The 24,417-nt window shown below is 43.8% G+C and overlaps 1 protein-coding gene across 13 annotated transcripts in view; it reads right to left on the reverse strand.

Moving 5' to 3' along the window:
• NEB (nebulin) overlaps nucleotides 1-24,417 on the reverse strand; it is a 101,974-nt gene that overhangs the window by 3,959 nt on the left and 73,598 nt on the right. The window contains exons 121-145 of one of the 13 annotated variants that reach the window (XM_079310840.1): nucleotides 22,448-22,558; nucleotides 22,208-22,312; nucleotides 21,292-21,396; nucleotides 20,155-20,259; nucleotides 19,288-19,398; nucleotides 18,718-18,828; nucleotides 16,824-16,937; nucleotides 16,600-16,704; nucleotides 16,086-16,190; nucleotides 15,870-15,974; nucleotides 15,048-15,140; nucleotides 13,992-14,084; nucleotides 12,101-12,193; nucleotides 11,532-11,624; nucleotides 10,507-10,599; nucleotides 6,276-6,368; nucleotides 5,673-5,765; nucleotides 5,080-5,172; nucleotides 4,567-4,659; nucleotides 3,757-3,849; nucleotides 3,353-3,445; nucleotides 2,999-3,091; nucleotides 2,017-2,124; nucleotides 1,551-1,734; nucleotides 950-1,042 (exon numbers count right to left, since the gene is read on the reverse strand). In XM_079310840.1, coding sequence (XP_079166966.1) covers nucleotides 950-1,042; nucleotides 1,551-1,734; nucleotides 2,017-2,124; nucleotides 2,999-3,091; nucleotides 3,353-3,445; nucleotides 3,757-3,849; nucleotides 4,567-4,659; nucleotides 5,080-5,172; nucleotides 5,673-5,765; nucleotides 6,276-6,368; nucleotides 10,507-10,599; nucleotides 11,532-11,624; nucleotides 12,101-12,193; nucleotides 13,992-14,084; nucleotides 15,048-15,140; nucleotides 15,870-15,974; nucleotides 16,086-16,190; nucleotides 16,600-16,704; nucleotides 16,824-16,937; nucleotides 18,718-18,828; nucleotides 19,288-19,398; nucleotides 20,155-20,259; nucleotides 21,292-21,396; nucleotides 22,208-22,312; nucleotides 22,448-22,558 — 2,578 coding nt within the window. Of the gene's footprint in view, nucleotides 1-949; nucleotides 1,043-1,550; nucleotides 1,735-2,016; nucleotides 2,125-2,998; nucleotides 3,092-3,352; nucleotides 3,446-3,756; nucleotides 3,850-4,566; nucleotides 4,660-5,079; nucleotides 5,173-5,672; nucleotides 5,766-6,275; nucleotides 6,369-8,792; nucleotides 8,868-9,943; nucleotides 10,037-10,506; nucleotides 10,600-11,531; nucleotides 11,625-12,100; nucleotides 12,194-13,991; nucleotides 14,085-15,047; nucleotides 15,141-15,869; nucleotides 15,975-16,085; nucleotides 16,191-16,599; nucleotides 16,705-16,823; nucleotides 16,938-18,717; nucleotides 18,829-19,287; nucleotides 19,399-20,154; nucleotides 20,260-21,291; nucleotides 21,397-22,207; nucleotides 22,313-22,447; nucleotides 22,559-24,417 lie in introns of those variants that run through there. The other 12 variants (XM_079310845.1, XM_079310847.1, XM_079310846.1 and 9 more) reach the window with 12 other exon arrangements.

The raw sequence follows: 24,417 nt of genomic DNA on the forward strand, positions 1-24,417 counted from the left end.
GGATGTCAGACAGCACCACCTGGGGATGTCAGAGAGCACCTGGGGATGTCAGACAGTGCCTGGGGATGTCAGAGAGCACCTGGGCACCTTGGGCAGCGCCTGGGGATGTCAGAGAGCACCTGGGCACCTTGGGCAGTGCCTGGGGATGTCAGACAGTGCCTGGGATATCAGTCTGCACCCTGGGGATCTCAGACAGCACCTGGGCACCTCAGACAGTGCCTGGGGACCTCAGTCTGCACCCTGGGATCTCAGTCAGCACCTGGAATCTCAGACAGTACCTGGGGTATCAGTCAGAACCCTGGGGATCAGAGACACCAACCCCAGAACTCAGAGTCACCACCCTGGAACTTTCAGAGTCACCCACCCCAGAGCTGAGACCTCACAGAACCCAGCCCTGCTCAGCTGAACTTTTCCACAACCCCAGTGTAGTTCTATAGTTCCATAATGAGATTTCCCTGTGCTTTTTTAAGTATTCCATGCTCAAGTCCTGTTCTTCAATATTCATAGTATTTTATCCTTTCTCCAGCCTCTTTCCCCTTCATCCTGGCTGCTTGCAACATTTTTATTCTAACTGTCCTGTGATTTTCTTCCTGACACAGCACTGAACCATCCCCATGATTTTCTACCATTCAGGTATTTTTCCTCTCAGGCAGGAATTTAAAAGAAGATCACTGAGAACAGCCTGTTCAGTAATTCCAGAAGGAAGCACAGGTTGTATCACAGCAACTGTGGATCATATAAACAATCCTCCTCCTGTCACTGTTGGATCATTTCATGAAAAGAAGATTAATAATGTATCTTTTGAACTACTGTTATGCTGGTGAGGAGCAGCTACAGCCAATTTCTCCCCTGTGTCCTTTGGGGTGTCTCAGCTGTGTTTGGCACCCAGACCACATCCCTGCAGGACTGTAAATCCCATTTTTTCCCCTGTGGAGCCCCTGGGACACACCTGAGATGAGGTGCAGGCTCCGGGACTGGATGTTGTCCTCAGCAGGGTCGTAGTCGAAGACAGAGCCAGGGTTGGTTCTCCACACCCGGAGCCCTGCAGGGAAAATGGCATTTCCTGGGAGGATGAGCAGCACAGCCTGGCCTGGACAGCAGGACAGGGGCTGTGCCCTCCCCAGCCCTGGCTGGACAGGGCTTGGAGTACACTGGGATAGTGAAAGGTGTCCTGCCCATGGCAGGGTGGGACTGGAGGAGCTTTAATGTCCCTCCACCCCAAATTGGTCTGGAATTCTTTGAAAAATCACCTTTATTTTATAAATTAGTGCTTCTCAATTCTGCAGCACAAATTTGGCTTTTTAACAATCAATCTACAGCAAGGTATTTGTCTAACAGATAGAGATGAAGTTCAAAATATAAGTAAGAACCATAGATGCAGTGAAATTCTCAAGGTAGGGACAGCAGATCACAGGTGATTTACACCTCTTGGGGGAGAATATTTTCCAAAAGGATTTGGATGAGAACATCTCTGGGTGACAACACATTGGAATTGAGTGGCTGAGCTTAAATCAAACCCCTCCTGCAGGGATGTGCCCAGGTGTCCTGACCTGTGAGGTTCTCCTGGTCCTGGTCCACACGTTTCCTCTCCATCTCCACCACCCTCCTCTGGATGCCCCTGTAGCTGATGTCACTGAAGTCCTGCATGTTCTTCTTCACGCGCTCTGTGATGGGGTCGGTCACCACGGGCGTGAAGCTCCCTTTGCTCTTCTCAAAGTCCTCGTGGTACTTCACCTGCAATTCCAAAGGGTTGTGATTCCTGCTTCCCTCAGGGGCATTCCCAGCAATTCCAAAGGGTTGTGATTCCTGCTTCCCTCAGGGGCACTCCCAGCATGGAGAGCTCCTGAACTTTGGCTTTCCTAATCCTGAGAGAGCCCTAATCCCAAACTCGCTTTAGCATTCAAGACTTGGGTAACCTGGTAGGACACAAGAACCAGCTGTCCTTGCTGCCAGAGAGGGTTATTTTCATATTTAACTCCCTTCCCAGGGAAAGGACAGCTCTGGAAGGGCTCTTACAGTGGAGATGTGTTTCTGGGTCTCCCGCACGCGCCGCATCTCCGGGGTGTCCAGGACATAGGCTGCTTTTCCTTGGACTTGCTTGCGGAAACTGTCGGAGTAAAGAACCTGCCAGAGGAGGAAGAGGACAGGAATTACCTCTGGAGCACCAAGCTGGCAAACAAGGGCCTGGAGAAAGGCCCCCCAAATTTTTATATTTTTTTTTTATATGTGACTCTTGCTGAAGAACCATAATATTATACACCAGAGTCTTACAGCAGTAATTTGAAATTTACCCGTTTAAAAACTCCCAAGTGAACCTAGTTCATCACAGAAACACTTGATTGCAACAGAAAGTTTTAAAATAATTCCCTGTGGTTCTGTATCCAAACCTCTCCTGTCTGAGTGAGGATTTCAGGGATGAAATGCTCTTTTCCTGTGTGTCCTAGGCTACAGTGTAAAGATGTGCTCAAAAGTGTGTTTTCTATCACTATCTGTTAAAACCAGGTGGGGCAGTGATCCTTATCTCTGTGGGAAATATCTCCTGTTAATGGACCATCTTTAAACCAGCTGGGCAATCATCTTTATCTTTCCCACAGCCCATCCTCCCTCCAGGAGATATCTCCTGTTCATGGCCAGTGAGTCCCAGGGCATGGCTGATAAAATTCCATCATCCCACTGGGAGATGCTCCAGCCAGGGCAGGAGCCAAGCCTTTCCTACCCAGATAAAAACTGAGATTTGGAACACCAAGGCAGCTCTTTCCCACTGGATCCCAGAGGAAAAGAGCTACCAGACCTTTCTACAGGATCCCCACTTCATCTGGACTGCTGCCACCACCCCAACCAGCAGAGTGTCAGGTTGTATTCCAACTCTGTCAGTGGTTTTTCTATTGTACTATTGCATGTACTTTATTTTTCTCTTTTCTTTTTCCTATTAAATTGTATTTCTGACTTGGGGTCTCTCACTTTTTGCTTTCAAACCATTCCACTGTGTTCCACCCACCGAGCTGATGTTCTCCTGGTTGCGTTTGGCTCTCTCCATCTCTGGGGTCAGTGGGGTCGGAGTTCCCTTGGCCATGTGCTCCTTGTACAGCACCTGCAGGGCACAAACACAGCTCAGACTGGAGGAATCCCAGCTGTTCTGGGACTGGGGTTAATGTTCAAGCAAACCCAGCTCTGCAGAGTGGAGATCTGGGGAAACAAAGCAGCTGCAACGTTATTGGCAAAAAAAAAAAAAAAAAAAAAAAAAAAAAAAAAAAAAAAAAAAAAAATCAAAGGGAAAATAGGCAAAAATAAGGCAGAATTAGGTGGAATTGGCTGAGGATGGTTATTTTTGACACAAGGTGCTTGGCAGTACCGAGCTGATTTGTTCCTGGCTCCGCTTGACTCTCTCCATCTCCGGGGTGACCGGGCTGGGAGTGGCCTTCCCTAAACCTTCCCTGTATGCAACCTACAGACCACAAAGGAACTCGGTCACCAGGGCAGAACCCACAACTGGGATGTTACTGGGTTTTACACTCAACACCAGCCGTTAGCAAAGGGGAGAAAAAAGGAAAAAATCATATTAACAAGTTAAACGAGGAAAAAAAAAAAAATCCTTTAAGATTACAGTACTCAGAGAAGTGACTTTGAAAAGAAAAAAATTAGATGGTTAACTAAAACCAGGCAGAGTGAGGTTATTCAGAAAAGCCCCATGACATCCTGAGGTGTTAAGCACTGCAGTTTGGGGAGGTTTGGGAAGGGTTTTCCCCGGGGCAGTACCGAGCTGATCTGCTCCTGGTTGCGTTTGACTCGCTCCATCTCGGGGGTGACGGGCGTGGGGGTCGCCTGCCCCACGTTCTCTTTGTACAACACCTGCGGGACACAGAGCAGCGAGCCCGGCTCTCAAACAGCCCCACGGCACCGCGGCTGCCACACCAATCATCACTTTGTTACCGGATTTCAAACCTCAAAGGTTTAGTGCTGCCAGGAGGGTGAGGAACAGGGAGAGGAAAATTGGGATTTGGGGTGAAGGGCTCTATCCAGGTGAGGGGGGCTCAGGAAGTGCCTCTGGCTCTAAAAAGCTCTTTAAGAAATGCTTTAATTGCTTTTTTAAGCTATATTTGAAGCAATTCCTGAACTTTTTGGGAGGCAGGAGGGAGTTTTGTTGCCACGCTGCCCCAGATAATGATGGGTGTTTTTTTCCTGATGTCAAATCCAATGAAAGGTGAACACTAAACACAGAGAGAAAAACCGGAATATCCCTGGAAAACCTGGGCTAGTGGGAGGTAATGAAATAAACTTCATGTCCCTTCCAACCCAAACATTTCCTGATCCCCACCAAGGGATCCAAACTTTTGAGATGCTCTGGATAGAACCCACAAATTCACAAACCGAGTTGTAAAAAAGAACCATAAAATTCTGGATCACACCGTTAACACCAAAGTAATTTGGGTTTAGAAGGAGCAATTAATGTGCAGGAAAAAAAAGAAAAATATCTATTTTTAAATTAAAACCAGCTCTGAGTGGGAGTTAGACTGTTACTTGATTAAGTTGAAGCACAAAGGAAAGCAGAAATTCCTGGGAAGGTACCGAGCTAATGATCTCTTGATTGCGTTTGACTCTCTCCATCTCGGGGGTGATGGGGGTCGGGGTCACCTTCCCCACATTCTCCTTGTACAGAACCTACAGGATACAAGGGGAGTATCCAAAAGTCAATGAAAATAAAAAATAAAAACAACAAAAAAAATCAACCAGAAAGCAGGGCAGACAAACTGAGTTAGGGCTGGGGCACAGGAGGAGCAATTGGGGCTTTCCCATTAATTTGGGATGCAGGAATGGACCCTGGCTGGAATCATCGACATCAAAGCACAGCTGGAGTAAGAAAGGGTTAAAAAATAAATCAGGACAACAGCATCCATCCCCAAAAAGGGATTTTTTTTTTTTTTTTTTTCAGTAAAACCCTGCCTGGGGCAGCGTTAAAGAGAAGTTAAAGGTTTGTGTGCGAGCACGGGCTGCGCCTCGGGGCAGAGGCGGTTCAGGGGTTAATAAGCGCTGGTTAAACACTTCACTCCGGTTTTTAGGAAGTTTTCCTGGTGGAAATACCGAGCTAATGATCTCCTGATTGCGTTTGACTCTCTCCATCTCGGGGGTGACGGGGGTGGGGGTGGCTTTCCCTATGTTTTCCTTGTACAACACCTGCGGGATGAGAGAGAGGAGCCAGAGAAAGCCACAGTCAGTAAAAGCTCTCACAACATTTTCCTTTTTGTCCTTGGATTTAGGCCCGCAGGTGGTTTTAAAGCAGGTCCTGGGCACTGTTTTAGTAGAGGAGTAGTTTGGCAGCCTGGCTTGAAGTGATAAATGGGGTAAGTACTGCATCAAAGAGCACAAAATCCTGCTGGAGGGGCTGAGCACGGCAAGAAAACTCAATTAACTGCTCGAAAATAAATGGCAGCAGCACTGCAGAGAAAAGGAGAGGAGCTTGAGTGGGTTTAGGATTAGATCAGGACATTAAAATCACTCTTAAAACCAAGATCAACTGAACCGAGTTAACATTTCAGTGAGGAGTGAGCCCTGCTCTGCAGAGTTATTTTGGGACAAATCCTTCTCCAAACTGTTAAAAAGGGGCTTTGAGAGAGTTAAAAGGTTTCAACTCTGGGTTTAAAGAGTTAAAAGGAAGTTTTTCTTTGGCAAAATACCGAGCTGCAAATCTCCTGGTTGCGTTTGACCCTCTCCATCTCGGGGGTGACAGGAGTGGGGGTCCCTGTCCCCACGCTCTCTTTGTACAACACCTGCACAACAAGAAACCATCCAGACCCATCAGCAACCCCAAAATCCATTAACTCCAACATTTCCTGTGGAACGGGAGCTTTTAAACCCCCTGAGGAGTCACACCCTCCCTCTCCCATGGTTAAAAGGAAGCATGAAGAATTTTAGATATTAAAAAAAAAAAAACAAAACCGCATATCAAGGGAAGTCGGAACAGGGAACAAAATGGTTAAAAATACTTAGAACAACACAAACACAAATAATTCAGAATAAAGTAAATATTTGTAAATAATTCAGAATAACGTCAATATTTGCAAATAATTCAGAATAATGTCAATATTTGTAAATAATTCAGAACAACATCAATATTTGTAAATAATTGCACCAGTGAAGAAGTGGGAGGTCAGTGAGCTGGGAACGCAGTGGGGACGTGTTTGTTTATGAGTGGATTAGGAGGAATTGTGGATTTTGAAGGCAGGTTAAGGAGCAGGGGCAGAGTGGATTAAAGGGAAAGCTCCTGCTGCCCACACTACCGAGCTGAGCTGCTCCTGGTTGCGTTTGACCCGCTCCAGCTCGGGTGTGACCGGGATTGGGGTGCCCGTGCCCAGCTCCTCCCTGTACAGAACCTGCAGGAGAAGAGCAGGTCAGGGATGGGGAAAAAAAAACAGGACATGGAGATGGGGCTGGGACTGAAATCTGGGAGGGGAGGGAGGAAAAAATCCTGATCTGAACAGCCGGAGGCGAAACAGGGTGGTAAAAGCTGTGAAAGCATCAAAAAAACCCACAAATAAATAAAGAATGAGGAAGGAAGGAAGGAAGGAAGGAAGGAAGGAAGGAAGGAAGGAAGGAAGGAAGGAAGGAAGGAAGGAAGGAAGGAAGGAAGGAAGGAAGGAAGGAAGGAAGGAAGGAAGGAAGGAAGGAAGGAAGGAAGGAAGGAAGGAAGGAAGGAAGGGAAGGAAGGAAGGAAGGAAGGAAGGAAGGAAGGAAGGAAGGAAGGAAGGAAGGAAGGAAGGAAGGAAGGAAGGAAGGAAGAAGGAAGGAAGGAAGGAAGGAAGGAAGGAAGGAAGGAAGGAAGGAAGGGAAGGAAGGAAGGAAGGAAGGAAGGAAGGAAGGAAGGAGGAAGGAAGGAAGGAAGGAAGGAAGGAAGGAAGGAAGGAAGGAAGGAAGGAAGGAAGGAAGGAAGGAAGGAAGGAAGGAAGGAAGGAAGGAAGGAAGGAAGGAAGGAAGGAAGGAAGGAAGGAAGGAAGGAAGGAAGGAAGGAAGGAAGGAAGGAAGGAAGGAAGGAAGGAAGGAAGGAAGGAAGGAAGGAAGGGAAGGAAGGAAGGAAGGAAGGAAGGAAGGAAGGAAGGAAGGAAGGAAGAAGGAAGGAAGGAAGGAAGGAAGGAAGGAAGGAAGGAAGGAAGGAAGAATGAATTCTGGTTCCCCTCCCAGCTCAGCACATCCCAGCACTGCCACACCCACCCAAGGTTTAGTTTGGGGTGTAAAATGAGGAAAATTGGGAAAATTCACTCCAGGGAAGAAAACTAAACATGGGAATAAATAAGGAGAATAGGGTGGGTTTTTAAGAGTTAAAAGGAAGAAGTGTTGGGGCTAATAAGGAAACCAGGGTGGGTTTTAAATTTAAAATAAAAACAGGATTGTTTGGTATAAATAAGAACAAGAGAGTGGGAATTTAATAGTTAAAGAAAGGGGTTTTTTGGGACTGATTAAGAAAAAGAGGGTGGGTTTTTAAGAGTTAAAAAAGGCAATCACACTCCAAAGTGTGGGATTCAATTACTAAAATGATCTAAATAAAAAGAAAGGCAGTAAGAACAATGTAAGTAATAATTATGAAGGAAAAAAAAACTCTGAGAGGTACCAGGATATTATTTTTCCGGTAAGTTGATTATAAGGAAACAAGAATATTGTTTGGTTGGTTAAAAAGTATTTTAAAATTGATTAAAAGTGTTTTTTTTTTTTGCATTTGCAATTGCAAAATACCGAGCTAAAGTGTTCCTGGTTGCGTTTGACCCTCTCAATCTCGGGGGTGACAGGGGTGGGGGTTCCTGTCCCCAGCTCCTCCTTGTACAACACCTGTGGGGCAACAGGGCAAAAAGCACCATCAAACAGCACCAGCAGCACCCAGGGCACCTGAGAGGGGCTTCTGAAAATCCCTGGGAATCAAAAATTCATTTAAAACTCTGCTATGGCTGAGGCTGAGGGAGGGTGGATTTAGGTGAGGTATTGGGAAAAATTATAAATTTATATTTATATATAAATTATTGCTGTGTATTATATAGAATTATATATAATATATATTAATCCATTTGTACATAATGTTATATATTTTAGATATATATAATATACATATAGATTCTAGTGCTCTCCTGTTTTTAGTGACACTTCCCTCACTTTTCCACTCATTCCAACACTCATGGAACACTTCCAGTGAATTCCTGCCACATTTCCCAAAGGAAAAGACACCAAACCCAAAGGAAAAGACAAAAACCCAAAGGAAATAAAGGCACCAAACCCAAAAGAACAAAAGGCACCAAACCCAAAGGAAATAAAGGCACCAAACCCAAAAGAACAAAAGGCACCAAACCCAAAGGAAATAAAGGCACCAAACCCAAAGGAAAAGGCACAAACCAAAGGCAGGAGGAATCCAGGCAGCAATTCCACTTTTCCAGTTAAAATTTCCCCATCCCACACCCAGCCCAGCAGGCTCAGGGATCAGAGCTCAGGGCACAGACATGGATTTGGGGAAGGAAAGGAAGAGTTTGGGTTTTATTCATGGGAAATCAAAAATAATCAAGGATTGGAGTGATTAATAAAAGGAAAAGCTGATCATAAAAAAGATGGCAGGAAAAAGATGGGAGAAGGAATCTCAACTCATTAGTGGATGGATCTCATTAAAAGAAGTGAGTGATTGCACAGGAAAACTGGCAAACACAAGGAAAGGGATGTTCTTGTGCCAATCCATTATTTTGGGGTTAAGATTATTTTATAATTGATTAAAGGGATTTTTTTTGGCATTTGAAATTGCAAAATACCGAGCTAATGTGTTCCTGGTTGCGTTTGACCCTCTAAATCTCGGGGGTGACAGGGGTGGGGGTTCCTGTCCCCAGCTCCTCCTTGTACAACACCTGTGGGGCAACAGGGCAAAAAGCACCATCAAACAGCACCAGCAGCACCCAGGGCACCTGAGAGGGGCTTCTGAAAATCCCTGGGAATCAAAAATTCATTTAAAACTCTGCTATGGCTGAGGCTGAGGGAGGCTGGATTTAGGTGAGGTATTGGGAAAAATTAGAAATTTATATTTATATATAAATTATTGCTGTGTATTATATAGAATTACATATAATATATATTAATCAATTTGTACATAATTTTACATATTTTTAATATATATTACATATATATAAATTCTAGTGCTCTCCTGTTTTTAGTGACACTTCCCTCACTTTTCCACTTGTTCCAACACCCCCAGAACATTTCCAGTGCATCCCTGTGACATTTCCTAAAGGAAAAGGCACCAAACCCAAAGGAAGAAAAGGCACCAAACCCAAAGGAAATAAAGGCACCAAACCCAAAAGGAACAAACACTAAACCCAAAAGAACAAAAGGCACCAAACCCAAAGGAAATAAAGGCACCAAACCCAAAAGAACAAAAGGCACCAAACCCAAAGGAAATAAAGGCACCAAACCCAAAAGGAAAAAACACTAAACCCAAAAGAACAAAAGGCACCAAACCCAAAGGGAAAAAACATCAAACCCAAAGGAAGAAAAGGCACCAAATCCAAAGGAAAAGGCACAAACCAAAGGCAGGAGGAATCCAGGCAGCAATTCCACTTTTCCAGTTAAAATTTCCCCATCCCACACCCAGCCCAGCAGGCTCAGGGATCAGAGCTCAGGGCACAGACATGGAATTGGGGAAGGAAAGGAAGAGTTTGGGTTTTACTCATGGGAAATCAGAAATAATCAAGGATTGGAGTGATTAATAAAAGGAAAAGCTGATCATAAAAATGATGGCAGGAAAAAGATGGGAGAAGGAATCTCAACTCATTAGTGGATCTCATTAAAAAAAGTGAGTGATTGCATAGGAAAATTGGCAAAACACAAGGAAAGGGATGTTCTTGTGCCAAACCATTATTTGGGGGTTAAATAATTTTTAAAATTGATTAAAAGGGATTTTTTTTTGGCATTTGAAATTGCAAAATACCGAGCTAATGTGTTCCTGGTTGCGTTTGACCCTCTCAATCTCGGGGGTGACAGGGGTGGGGGTTCCTGTCCCCAGCTCCTCCTTGTACAACACCTGTGGGGCAACAGGGCAGTCAAAAAGAGGGAAAAAAAACATAAATCTGCATTTCATGGAGGGGATTAATGGAATTTTATGCTCAGCAAATGTACCTGAAGCAGGAAAATTAGGTAGCATGAATCAGTTATTAAATGTCATAAATTTTGCTGGGAATACAAATCCAACTGCTTGGATGGGCTCCAGCAGAGGAAGAAAGTGTTATAGGAAGGGAATTCAGCAAATTATTAAAAAATAAAATAGGTTTAAAAATGCACAATAAACTTTAGGAAAAAAAATAATGCAGATGAAACATCCAGTGTTAAATTGTAAGAAAATATTTTTAAAAATAACTTCATAAAATATAGTGCCTAAAAATATAAGAGCAGAAAGGGGATTTTAAATAACTTAATTTGAGAGGATTTCAAGTTTCCAGGTGTTAAATAGTTACAGAAAACTGGGGTTTTTTTTCTGAAATAATAAAAAAATACCGAGCTAAAATTCTCCTGGTTGCGTTTGACCCTCTCCATCTCAGGGGTGACAGGAACTGGGGTGCCAACCCCCAGCCCCTCCTTGTACAACACCTGTGGGCAGCAGGAGTGGTGAAAAATCAAAATTAATGGAATGGAATGGAATGGAATGGAATGGAATGGAATGGAATGGAATGGAATGGAATGGAATGGAATGGAATGTAAATAGAATAGAATAGAATAGAATAGAATAGAATAGAATAGAATAGAATAGAATAGAATAGAATAGAATAGAATAGAATAGAATAGAATAGAATAGAATAGAATAGAATAGGGCAGGAAGGAAGGGGGAGGATAGAAAGGAGAAGAGAAATAATTTAAAATACTGAAAGTGCAAAGTGTGAAGGAAAAAAATAAAAAGTTTTGCCATAGCTGCTGGGATATCCCAAGAGCCTGGAAATTCCCTGTCAGAGTTTTCCCAGCCCAGTTCCAGATGTGGCCAAGCTGGCACTGCCCAGGGGTCTGTGCCAGGGCTGAGTGCCGGGGGGACTGGGGCAGAGTGACCCCAAATGGGGCAGAGTGACCCCAAACAGAACACAAACCCCACACAGGGCAGAGTGACCCCAAATGGGGCACAAATCAAAACACAACTCCAGAATGAAGTGGTGGCAAGAAGTGGCTTCCAACCCCAACATTCCCTGAGCCCATGATTTGGGAAGGGTTAAGATCCCCTTTTCCATTGGCTGGAGGAAATGGAAAGGTGGATTCTGGAAGGGTGGATTCTGTTCCTGAGGAATATTCCCACAAGGAATATCCCCTTAGGAAGCAAAGCAAGGCCCTGCTCCAGTGCTTGAATTCCTCAGGTTAAAATCTTCCAGCTGGAGCAAGGAGTTAAATTGAGGGGGAAATGAAAACATCAGGATGCTGCCAGGGTTTTTGGGGTTTCCCTATGGAAGAGCTGCTCCCAGCAGAGCCCTGGGTGTGCCATGGAGGAGTTACAGGAGTGGGTTTGGGTGTGGAAGGGGAGCAGGGTGTGTCCCCAGTACCGAGCTGATGTGCTCCTGGTTCCGTCGCACCCGCTCCATCTCCGGCGTCACCGGCGTGGCAGTGCCAGCCCCTAAACCCTCCTTGTACATCACCTGTGAGGGACAACAGCAGTGCCACAAAAACCCCACTCAGCAGGGGCCAGACCCACCAAACCCCACTGCTGTGGGATGGTGTTTAGGGTTAGGATGGCTCGGGGCTCATTGCACACTCGTTCCAGAGGCAAGGATTAAGGAAGAGGCTCTGGTGGATTATTCTGGGAATGGGTCACTGCAGAGAGGAGATAAAGGCTCAGGGTAAAACAAACGTGGGGAGGAACAGCACAGCTCCACAGGGATGTTCTGATTGCCCAGTTTAGCTCAGGAAATGGCAGGATTATTTTCAGGCAGGTTTGTTCTCAGAAGAAAAGCACGTGAAGGTGTAAATCCCCCAAAAGCACAAACAGTGGAAGACCAACGAGTTAAAACCCAGCCAGGACTAAACCCCTGAGGAGGAAGAAGAAGGTCAGGGGGCCACAAGCACAGGATTATAACAACAGCCCGTTGTTATAAATCCTGCAGGGTGTAAATACCGAGCTAATCTGCTCCTGGTTGCGTTTGACTCGCTCCATTTCTGGGGTCACGGGCGTGGGGGTGCCTGTGCCCAGCTCCTCCTTGTACAACACCTGTGGGACACAAGCACCAGCAGGGTCAGAGTCCCTGGGGCACCCCTGACCTCACCACTGGCATCACACACTGGGATTATACAGAAATAAAAACACAATTTACACCCCTCAGGAGTAATTTCCATTCAATGTGTCTTCATTTAAAGGACGCAAATTAAAATATTCTGCTGACCTCACCCTGAGAGGGATATGTTACTTTTCATCTTAGTTTAGGAAATATGATAGAGTTATTTTCAAGCAGCCAGCATTTTTTCATGGGATTAATAAACAACTTAACCTTTTCTGGAATTGTTTAGTGCACAAAGACTTTTTTGTGGGCTTTATTTATTTTCACTTCTGGTTTTTTCCTCACTTTGGGTTAAATTGCTGAGAAACAAAACCAGCTGAGTACCACAACTCATGTTATAAGGTTTAATTTAACCTGTAGTTATTTGATTTTTCAAATTTGTATTTTTCAGGAAAGAAGATATTTGTGGAATAACCCAAACAATGGGGGAATACCTGACAAGTACACTCACAGCTCTTCTTGCAAGTAGGAAAATCCTTGTAGCAAATCAAACTAACAATAAAAAAATCCACTGCTTGATGTCATTGAAACCAATAAATAATTACAGCAAGGGAAAACAATTTGTGGTGAAGGTTGGAAAAAATGAGGAATCATTTGGAAAAACAACTCAGTTGTCCAAAAGTGAACTGTGAACTTTATACTTGACTGGATATGGGAAGGTTTTGTTTTCCCTTATAATTGCCATACAAAAAGGCTCCACTTGGGTTTTTTTCCTCAAAAGTTTTGTCTTCCTGATCCTTTTTCTTCCCACCCAAACTTCCACACATAACCTGGGTAATTTTTGTTCCTAGCTCTGTTTTCAGAAAAGGCCAGAGAAGAAACACAGACAGTGACTGACTGGGACAATCCCTGTAAAACTCAGGAATTTCAGTACCCTGCTGCTGGCCACAGGGAGCTGGGAGAGCTGGAGGAAAGAGGAAAAGGCTGGAGCAGGGTCCTGAGGGGTGCAGGGAGCAGGGAATTCCTGAGCTGAGATTCAGGGAACAGGGAATTCCTGCTGATGTGCAGGGAGCAGGGAATTCCTGCTGATGTGCAGGGAGCAGGGACATTACCCAGGGAACAGGGAATTCCTGCTGATGTGCAGGGAATAGGGAATTCCTGAGCTGAGATTCAAGGAGCAGGGAATTCCTGCTGATGTGCAGAGAGCAGGGACATTACCCAGGGAATAGGGAATTCCTGCTGATGTGCAGGGAGCAGGGACATTCTCCAGGGAACAGGGACATTCCTGCTGATGTGCAGGGAACAGGGACATCCCCCAGGGAACAGGGACATTCCCAGGGAACAGGGACATTCCTGCTGATGTGCAGGGAACAGGGACATTCCTGATGATGTGCAGAGAGCAGGGAATCCCTGAGCTGAATACAGGGAATTCCTGCTGATGTGCAGAGAGCAGGGACATTCCCCAGGGAACAGGGACATTCCTGAGCTGATGTGCAGGGAACAGGGAATTCCTGAGCTGAGATTCAGGGAACAGGGAATTCCTGCTGATGTGCAGAGAGCAGGGACATTACCCAGGGAATAGGGAATTCCTGCTGATGTGCAGGGAGCAGGGACATTCTCCAGGGAACAGGGACATTCCTGCTGATGTGCAGGGAACAGGGACATTCCCCAGGGAACAGGGACATTCCTGCTGATGTGCAGGGAACAGGGACATTCCCCAGGGAGCAGGGACATTCCCCAGGGAGCAGGGACATTCCCAGGGAGCAGGGACATTCCTAGGCTGGGCCATACCGAGCTGATGTGCTTCTGGGTCTCCTTGACTCGCTTCACCTCGGGCAGGTCAGGAATGGGAGTCCCTTTGCCAATGCTCTCCTTGTACTTCACCTGCAAAGCACAGCAATTAGGGAGAGGAAAAGGATTTACAGGAAAACTTTCACAGGCTCACGACAAAGAGCTTTATCCTGATCTTGTGGAAAGTTTAAAGGGCTTCAGCACCTTCCTCTCACTTCCCAAGGAACCTGTGACAAGGCAGTTCTGCTGTTGAGTCACTGGAATGGCACTATCAATTCCTTTAAGCCTTTCTACCAAGCAAAGGAGAATTTGGGATGTGCAAGGACCCCTCCTATTTAACAAAGGTGAGAATCACCACACAAAGTTTCAGCAGTGATGGTGCCATTGCATTTCTGCTTGGCTAACAACAAAAAAAAGCCTTTCACAAGAACATTTTTAACATTTTAAACACATTCTGCATGAACAAACTGGCTGCAGTGTTAGTGCATGACACTAAAGGACATCACCATTCAAAAAAAGCATGGAGGAGGTTTAGGAGCTTTGAAATGAAATTAATAGGTAAAATTATTCCAATTTCAGATAATATCCAAGTTTGCCAGGACAAAACAAACCAAATTCAGTCTGAGTGGAGTAAAATAGATTTTCCTGGGAGATGGTCTCACCCTGGAACAGGTTGTGGAATCTTCATCCTGTGGGATACTCAAAACTCAACTCATCCCAAAGCTGAGCCACAGGGCTGGAATAGATGATTTCAATAATTCCCTTCCCACCTAAATATTTATTTTTTTATCTGTCCAAACTCTATCTGGGACGAGATCAAATTGACAGCAGTTTAGAAATGAGTTGTGAGTAAGAAATGGAAGGTTAATCATTAGAGAGGTTACTGTTAAAGTAACAAGGATGGACAAAAAAACTTTCAGAAAGTCACCCTTAACTGGGTGGGTTATTGCCAAATCACTGTTAGCAAGATGTAAAGAAAAGAAAAATAATAAAAAGAAATATTTTGAGTTGAATTAGCAGAGGTAGAGTGAGTATGAAAAATCAATTCTTGTGTACCGAGCTGATATTATCCTGGGTTCGTTTAACTCTCTGCATCTCTGGGGTCTTTTCAATTGTGGTTCCAGTTCCAATATCTTCTTTATATAAAATCTTAACGTTTAGAATGAAGACAACAAGGTTAAGCATCCAAAACACAACATTCTGGCTCCCAGACACTGAGTTTGGACACAACAGAGCAGCTGAAAGCCCAGAGGATCCACCCTGGCTTCTCTGAAGGTGTCCAAAGTGAGCACCATTTGTGGAAAAAAAAGAGCTGATTTTTTATATTTCATGCTTTTTAAGTAGAAGATGATTTATGCAATAAATCAAATTATCAATTATATTTTAGTAGAATATTCCTGGGCTAGTGGAAGGATGGAAGAAAATGAGCTTTAGGTCCCTTCCATCCATTCCATAATTCCATAATCAAAACATTTGTGGGCTAATTTCATGATTGAAGATCATTATTTGCTCTAACTTGATTTATACAGATATTTTCCACTTTTTTCATGGTGCTGGAAGCAAAATGCCACAGGAGACTTTGAGGCACTTGATGGCAACAGGAACTGGGCAACAAGTCAGGCACACAGAGCACGAGGGGCAGCAGGACTGGGAACAGCACAAAGGAAAGGGATAAAAATGATATTAATTTAATGAGGGACTGTTGAACCCAGTCACAGCTGTGCCTGTGAAAGAGGCCAATGATCCCACAAAATCAGCAGGAAAAACACTTTATAAAGCCCATTGTACCTGTAGGAGAAGCACCAAAAAATTGTAATTTTATTAAAGATAATAAAGTCTATTTTTTGGGCTGAGGAGTGAAGACAGAGGTGACCATACCGAGCTGAAATTCTTCTGGTTTTCCTTCACCCTCAGGATTTCTGGGGTGTCCTGAACCACTGTGACTTTTCCTTTGCTGTTCTGTAGGTCTGACTGATACTGAAGCTGTGGAAAGGGAAAATGTCAAATGTTAACTTAATGATGCACAAATTCCCTCACAGTTTTCTTCAAAAATGAGAAAAATATGTGAGTTTTTTTATTTATTTCTGGACTTACCATGCTAAAGTTCTTCTGATTCTCTCGGACCCTCTGCATTTCTGGTGTGTCAGCCACAGGCACATAGTAGGGCATGTTCTTCTCTGCATCTTCCTTGTATTTTTTCTGATGGAAAACCCCAAATGGATTAAAATAGAAAACACAAAAGCAGCAGGAAAAAAACTGTAGTTATTGATTGTTGAGCAGGGCCCATCTTTGTGGAGATGTGAGTTCTTCTCTGTCTGATAGAAACTGAGACTATGCCTCTGTGCAAGGTTTATTTTAGACAGCAGGTTATTGAGGAGTAGAAAATTAAGAAGAATCTGCTTAAAAAAAAGAATTAGCTTTGCAAAGCAAGAGAAATTATTGTGTCACTTGACACAGCAGTAAAATTAATTTGATTATTGCTGTGTAAATCTGGAAAGATTTGTTCCCTGGTGCCTCCTGAAGATTGTGAGAGGTGGTTATTTGGGTGTTTAATTAGTACTTCCTGGAGCTCCCACATGAGCAGGATTAATTGCTTCACTCAAGATACCTGGCTGGAAAGGTTCTTGACCTGCTGGGCATGAATAATCTCTGGAGTATCAACAACACTGGTGTAGTTGGCTTTCTCCATTTCTGCCAATTGTTTGTATTTGATCTGTTGGGCAAAGCTCAGGTTTAGGGGCCTGGGTCAAGTCTGCACAACAGCTCACACTGGGTTTAAGCAGGAAAATGTGGATTTTGCCTTGGGAGGAGCTCAGTGAGGCAGGCACAGACCTGGCTGGCGATGTCGGTGGCGTTCTTGGCGCGCACGAAATCCGGCGTCTCCAGCGCCAGCTCGCTCAGGCCCTTGCCACGGATCTCCTGCTCCAGGGCCTTCTTGTACTCCTTCTGCAGGGAAAGGGCATGGCCATGGTCAAGGGCATGGTCAAGAGCATGGTCAAGGGCATGGGGCAAAGGTATGGGGCATGGAAAAGGGCATGGGCATGGAAAAGGGCATGGGGCGAAGATGTGGGGCATGGAAAAGGGCATGGGTCAAAGGTATGGATCAAAGACATGGGGAATGGAAAAATGGCTTGGGCATGGGTGAAGGGCATGGAGGAAAGATGTGGGGCATGGAAAAAGGGCATGGGCATGGAAAAGGGCATGGGGCGAAGATGTGAGGCATGGAAAAGGGCATGGGCATGGAAAAGGGCATGGGGCGAAGATGTGGGGCATTGAAAAGGGCATGGGTCAAAGGTATGGATTGAAGGCATGGAAAAAGGGCATGGGCAGGGGTCAAAGGCATGGTCAAGAGCATGGGGCAAAGATGTGGGGCGTGGAAAAGGGCATGGGCATGGAAAAGGGCATGGAGCAAAGGCATGGGGCGTGGAAAAAGGGCATGGGTCAAAGGTATGGATCAAAGACATGGGGAATGGAAAAATGGCTTGGGCATGGGTGAAGGGCATGGAGGAAAGATGTGGGGCATGGAAAAAGGGCATGGGTCAAAGGCATGGGGCATGGGCATGGGCATGGAAAAGGGCATGGGCATGGTAAAGGGCATGGGGCGAAGATGTGGGGCATGGAAAAGGGCATGAGTCAAAGGCATGGGGCGTGGGCATGGGCATGGAAAAGAGCATGGGCACAGAAAAGAGCATGGGGCATGGATCAATGGCATGGATCAAAGGCATGGGGCTTGGAAAAATGGCATGGGCATGGATCAAAGATATGGATCAAACATATGGGGCATGGATCAAAGGCATGGGGAATGGAAAAAGGGCATGGGCATGGGAAAGGGCATGGAGCATGGATTAAAGGCATGGATGAAAGGCATGGGGCATGGAAAAAGGGCATGAGGCATGAAAAAAGGGCATGGAGCATGGATCAAAGGCTGAAACTGCTTTGGATTCACAGCTACACACCAGAAACTGTGCTTGTTCTAGCCAGGGATAGTGAAAATCCCAGCCAGGAATAGTGTCCATTCCCAAATCAGGAAGAGTGCCAATCCCAAACCAGGAACAGTGCATATTCCCAAACCAGGGATAGTGCCAATCCCAAACCAGGAACAGTGCATATTCCCAAATCAGGAAGAGTGCCAATCCCAAACCAGAAACAGTGCATATTCCCAAACCAGGGATAGTGCCAATCCCAAATCAGGAACAGTGCCAATCCCAACCAGGAATACCTCTAGTATCAACTCATAATTCTGCACACAAATTATATAATTTCAGATTATTTCAGTTTGTGCTTCATGATTTAAATCTTGGTTTAGTCCCTTGATTAATTAATTAATTAATTAATAAGTCCCTTGAGTGACTGTTGATCCCAGCTCCTGTTTCCCATTTGAATTCCTGACAGTGACTGTGAACCCAAGAAAGAACTCACTTAAAAGCCCACTTTTGATCCTTATTCTCTCATCCACATTCTTTCCTGCCCTCTACTCAAGAATTTCTAGGGAATGATGAAGTTCACACCAATTGAAGGGAGAGATGGGATATTGGGAAAGAATTCCTGGCTGGGAGGGTGGGGAGGGGCTGGGATGGAATTCCCAGAGAAGCTGTGGATCCTGGAAGTGTCCAAGGCCAGGCTGGACAGGGCTTGGAGCAGCCTGGGATGGTGGGAGGTGTCCCTGCCCAGGGAATTTAGAGGCTGTTCCATTCATTCAGGAATTTTCCAAGCAGCTCTTCCATACCTCATTCAGGATTTGAGTGGCATTCTTGGCTCTCAGCATGTCTGGAGTCTCCTCTAAGGCTGTCAGTCCTTTCCCTTTGACTCCTTCCTCCAGATCCTTCCTGTACTCTTTCTGCAGGAGAAGAAGGAAAAACACTGCAAAGCCACACCAAAGGGAGTTTTACACTCTGCCAATTTTGTTGCAAAAAAAAAAGAAAAAAGAAAAAAGAAAAGAGAAAGAAAATGAAAGAAAAAAATAATTCCAAAAGCTCCAAAAGAAAAGAAAAAAAAAAAGATACTTGGAAAACAAGAAAGAATATTGTAAAGGGTTATGGAAGAACTACTCCAACAAAAGATGGGGATTATTGTGGGAGATGAATTGCCAAGGCACACACATATGGACCAGTTAGGCTGAGGGAAGTCAGAGAGGGGCAGCAAATGGGAATATGGTTAAAGAACAAGGAAGAAATGCCCATGGCAAATTAGCTGAGAGCACAAAATGGGTGTAAACATGCTCAGTGTGGGGAAGAAGAACTGGGGATGCTGGAAGTGCTGCAGGAGGCAGAGCAAAGAAGGCCAGAGCAGCAGGTACCTCACTCGCTATTTTGGTGGCATATTTGACATGCAAGAGGGATGGTGTGACCTCCAGGCCAGTGAGGTTCCTGCCCTTCATGGACTCTTCAAAGTCCTTCTTATATTCTTTCTAATGAGAGCAAGAAGGAGAAGAAGAAGGGGGGGAAAAAAAGAGCAAAACAGCAAATATTTATTACAATATTCTCATTATGTGCAAAGCTGGGAGGGTGTTGGTGCTGAATGGGCTCCTAAATACTTCTCCCACTAAAACCTGTGAAGCAGCTCATTGCTTTCTATGGAAATAGGACCTGATCCTGCCTTTATTTTTCATTTTTCTACTCATTTATCTATGCAGACAAAACATTCAAAGGTAGCACAAGGAGTAATGGCCTTACACAGCTGCTTTGCAGCTTCCATCTGGGCCAGAATAGGAATAAACTTCAAATAAACACAAAAAAACTGCTCAAGAAAAGAAAATGACAGGTCAGGGGAGAACCTGTGGCAGCAGAGACACACAGGGAGTAAAAGAGTTTCTCAAAAACGTAGTTTTAAGGTGAAAAAAAAAAAAGCAGAGCACTTTCTGTGTCCTGTGATAACACACAAACTCTGTGTTGTGCTGTAAAAATTAATTTTGTACCACACTTCTTACTCAAAGACTTGTTTAAACTTCATTTACCAATAAAAATTCCAGATAAATATTCCATGACAGGAAAGTGTCATGAATGTTCATTCATGCATTCAACAACCATCATAAAGAAATCTGAAATAACTCGAATTTTTCAGTCTGTCAGTGTGCACAAGGTGCAAGTAGACTTGCCTGTCAGATCCCTAAGTTTAATTTTAAAAAAAGAAATTTTAAAGCTTTTCAGCCGATCAGTGATTTTACCTCACTCTGCATGAGCTGAGACTCCTTTGCAGTCAGGTATGTGGGAGTTTCAAAGTCCAGCATGGGTTTTCCTTTTTCCTTCTCATACTTTTCTCTGTATTTCACCTGAGGAAATAAAAACAGAAAGTCATCCTCCTAAATAATCAAAGACCTAATTATGTGCCTACTATCAACAGCTCTGTGATAAAATTGAATGTCTAATGCAGTTTATTTTCCTGAAATTTGTATTATTGATCAGCAAATGTAAAAGTTGTTGTCCAGGAAGTAAAATATCAATGAAGAGATTCCTGCTTCAAGTTCTATTATCCTGATTTTCAGAGTGCTCACTGAGGTAATGCTGTGACCAAGTCAGAGTTTCATCCCAAACTGGAGCAACAAGGACTGATCTAAAAATTAATTACAACCTCACTAACATGATTAACAACCATTTCCTTATGGTCCTTTGCTCTGTCACCTTTTTGCCTTCCATCCCTGGGAATGTCCAAGGCCAGGTTGGGGCAACCTGGGATAGTGGGAGGTGTCCCTGTCCCCAAGGCAGGGATGGGTCTGGATGACCCTAAATGTCCCCAAATCATTCTGGAATTCTGTGCCAAGCACCAGAGCAATCAGCTGTGGCCTTTGGTGCTCTTGCAGCAATTCCTCTCTTGTTTACAGCCAATAAATAATTGGAACAGAGAGGATCAGAGACCAAATTAAACTGTGAATTTCTCTGGAGTGATTCACTCCAGTGTTTTACTCCAGAGAAAAAAACTCCAGACATGGTTATAGTTCCTTCAGTTCCCAGTTTCTGTGGTTCCCAGGTCCTTTTTTTTTTTTTCTCCAGAGATAAATCCCCCTGATAAATATATTTGATAAATTACATAAATGTATAATAAATGTATTATCCTATGTGAGCAGAGGTGAGCAACAGGGACTGCCTCTGGAATGAATGAATCACAGATATTTCATCTGTGTATTTTATGTGTTCTGAACTTGGGAATGTGCAGCTTTTGCTCCCTGGATCCTTCCCCAGGTGTGCAGTGCTGATGGGGCAGAGGGGCACAGGGAATGTCCCAGCCTGGAGGATTCACTGGGAGGATTTGGATGGAATTTGGTGCTCAGTGAGGTGGGACAATGACAAACACACGTCCAACTTACGTGGCTCTGGAGCTCTGAGGCTTCCCTGAGATGAACCTGCTCAAGATTATCTGGCACCACATGGTAGTGACCCTTACTCTTCTCATACTGCTTCTTGTACTGGTACTGAAGGGAAGGTGTCAAAAATCATCTCAATAAAAAAAAAATCCCTCAGCAAATTTAATTCTTAGGTCCAATCAAAGTGACATTTCAACAGAACATCAGAGAGAAATTAGAAATGCAAGAAGTAAAACAAAAACCAAGAAGTTTAGACTTAATATTGGGAGTTAAAGATGTGGGAGAATAGTTATCTTTTATGGTCATTTCGATTGCAACAAAGGTTTTGTCCAAACCAGGATTAAAAGAAGAAAATAAAGAGAAAAGAGAAAACACAGTGGGCAACGAAAGGCTGTACCAGGCAATGAAAGTTTTGCCTTTTCTCATTATCAATTATTTTGTTAGGTATAATTATGTGGATTTATAATAGGGGAGTGTTAAACAAACATGAAGTAAAAAAAAAAAACCCCAAAAAAAACCAAAAACAGATAAAAAATCAAAAATTAAATATAGTAGTCAGCAAAGAAAAAAGGAAAAAACCAAAAAAAGTATTTGTTAGTGTAGTGCAATCAGTTAAAAACGGGATCAAGAACCAACCAAGTAAAAAATGATCAGAGGACTTAAAACATTAGCAGTTCTGCAATCAGTTAAAAAGGGATCAAGAACCAACCCAGCAAAATTGATCAGTGTTTAAAAGATTAGCAGTGCAGGTAAGGAAGATCTCCCTTCCCAGAGCACAAACGCTGGTTCAGGAGGAACCACGAGGAACCAGAGGAAGAGATCACTACCAGGTGATGCCCATGGAAGGAGCAGCTGCTACAGGAGGAGTTAGCAGAGAATTCCCAAGGGAATTCCCAGGCCTGGCAGGGGGATCACTCACAGCACTGGCGAGCTGGCTCGTGCTCAGCACGTGGTTCATCAGCAGAGACTCCTTCATGTCCGTGACGGGCTTGTGCAGCTTCTTCAGGTCTGCCTTGTACTTCACCTGCAGGGAACAAAGGGTTAAACCCACCAGGAGAGGGTCTGGGGTCTGGGGGAGGATCCAAGCACTCAGAGGAAGGGTTTGGGAGAGCAGGGTGGGATTTGCTCCCAGGAAAAGTGACAAGGAAAGGCAACGTACCTCGCTGGCCATGTTGTGGGCGTCCTTCAGGGTCTTGTAGATTTTGGCCTCCTTCAAATCATATTTTGGCTTCTTGCCCAACTCTTTGGCAAAGTTCTCCTTGTATTTCACCTAAACAGAGAACAACCAGGTGTCACAGCTGCTCTGCAGGACTCACTGGTTTGGCTGTTCCAGTGGGGCTGGTTGGGAGAAGAATGAAAGTGCAGGAACTTGGAGGTTTCCACTGGAATAGAGATTATTTCAAAAATGACCTGACATGGAAAGAAAATCTACATCTATTTGACACTGACAAGATTTCTCTTCCAATGCAAAGGTCACATCTCCTCATTGCAAAAATAAAAGAGCCAAGAGGATTGTGTTGCCAAAATTGTCACCCTTGCAGGTGAAGAGTTTTTCACTTCTTCACTTGAGTTTTTCACAGATGGGAACAGTCCATTGATTTAAGATGTTTCACAAAGACAGAGACAGGTATAATAAGAGTAAAATACAAGAAAATGACATCATTGTTATATGAAATATAATAAGAGTATATGAAAGAGTGTTTAGAAGAATTTTTATACACTTCTTGGAGAAATTAGAGCTTTAAAAACCTCGAGACTTCAGAGCACTGAAGATGTCAATACATCAAATACTTTTCTATCCATTGTTATGCACACTGTGTGTTCTGTGTGGATTAACGATCACTAACAGAGCAGTGACACAATTAATTACTAATGATAATTAATTAGATTCTACAAGAGTTTTAGTAACACATCCAAACCACTTCAGCTTCAGCCAAGTCAAACACAGCAATAGGAGCCATCAGGATCCAGCAGATCCAGCCAGGAGGCACAGGAATATTGACAGGAATGAGAGATTTTAAACCCAAAAGGAGAGTTGCTGGGACATCAATGCAAAATAAAAAGCAAGCAAGCCAGACAGACAAAATCCAACCAAAAAACTCAACTGGATAAACAAAGTGGACGTGATGCTTCACAAAGTTTATGAGAAGAGATGTACAAGAGAAAATACAACTGTTAAAAATGATGCCAACCATTCTTTGCTCCTTCACTGCCCCTCATTTTCCCTCAGAACCAAAATTATCTCAGCAAAGAATGTTTAAAAGACCAAGAGTGGAAAAAGAGTGGAAAACCAAGATCTCATCACTGAATGGGCACAAACAGAATTTCTTCTTTTTCTTGCAGATCATTTTACAGACAGAATTTCTTTTTCTTGTACATCAGTTTGGAATCCTTGGTTCTCCTGAGAAGATCCTTGGTTTTCCTGCAGACATTGTGGTGGACATTCCAACATCCAAACATGGCAGAAGACACAGCCAGACATGGAAAAAACAAAATCTCTTTTTTTTTTCCACTTGGAAATAGATGTGTAAAACTGAAATGGCACAGACCTGACAGCTGCCATTTCCAAATGGGCAATTCAGGCTCTGGTTTTCTATTTTTCAAAGGTTTTGATGTGGGAAGAAGTCTAAGTAACCATGAGCCCTCAAAGTGGTACAGGCTGCACTTCTCAGTGGGACTGATTCTGTCAGAGCTTGCTATTCCATTAGGAAATTCCAACCAATAAAAGAGTTTAGTTAAAGTTTAAATGAAGTTTTAATAGAAGTTTGAAGAGTTAAAATGAAGTTCTGGTGACTGTTCACTGAAAATTACCAGCACCATTGTTCAGCTTGGTCATGCACATATTTTTACACATATATTTCCCTGTGGTTTTCAGGTTTTTTTCATTTTTGGACAGTAACAGCTCAAATTTTAGTTTTTTGGGTGGAAAAGGTCAGTTTTCACTTTTTCAAAGTTTCCACATTATGTGAGTGCACTGAAACCTTCCATTAAAATACCTGGAAGCTCCAAAACCATTACAAAGGGCAGAATGACATTTAAAGCTTCACATGGTGCTGCAGAATTGCAAAATAATTCTGCCAGCAAGAGACAGATGCACAAAAATGGCATTAATGGCAGTTAATTAAAATT

Source organism: Erithacus rubecula, assembly GCF_903797595.1.
Source record: "Erithacus rubecula genome assembly, chromosome: 8".
Taxonomy (NCBI): Eukaryota; Metazoa; Chordata; class Aves; order Passeriformes; family Muscicapidae; genus Erithacus; species Erithacus rubecula.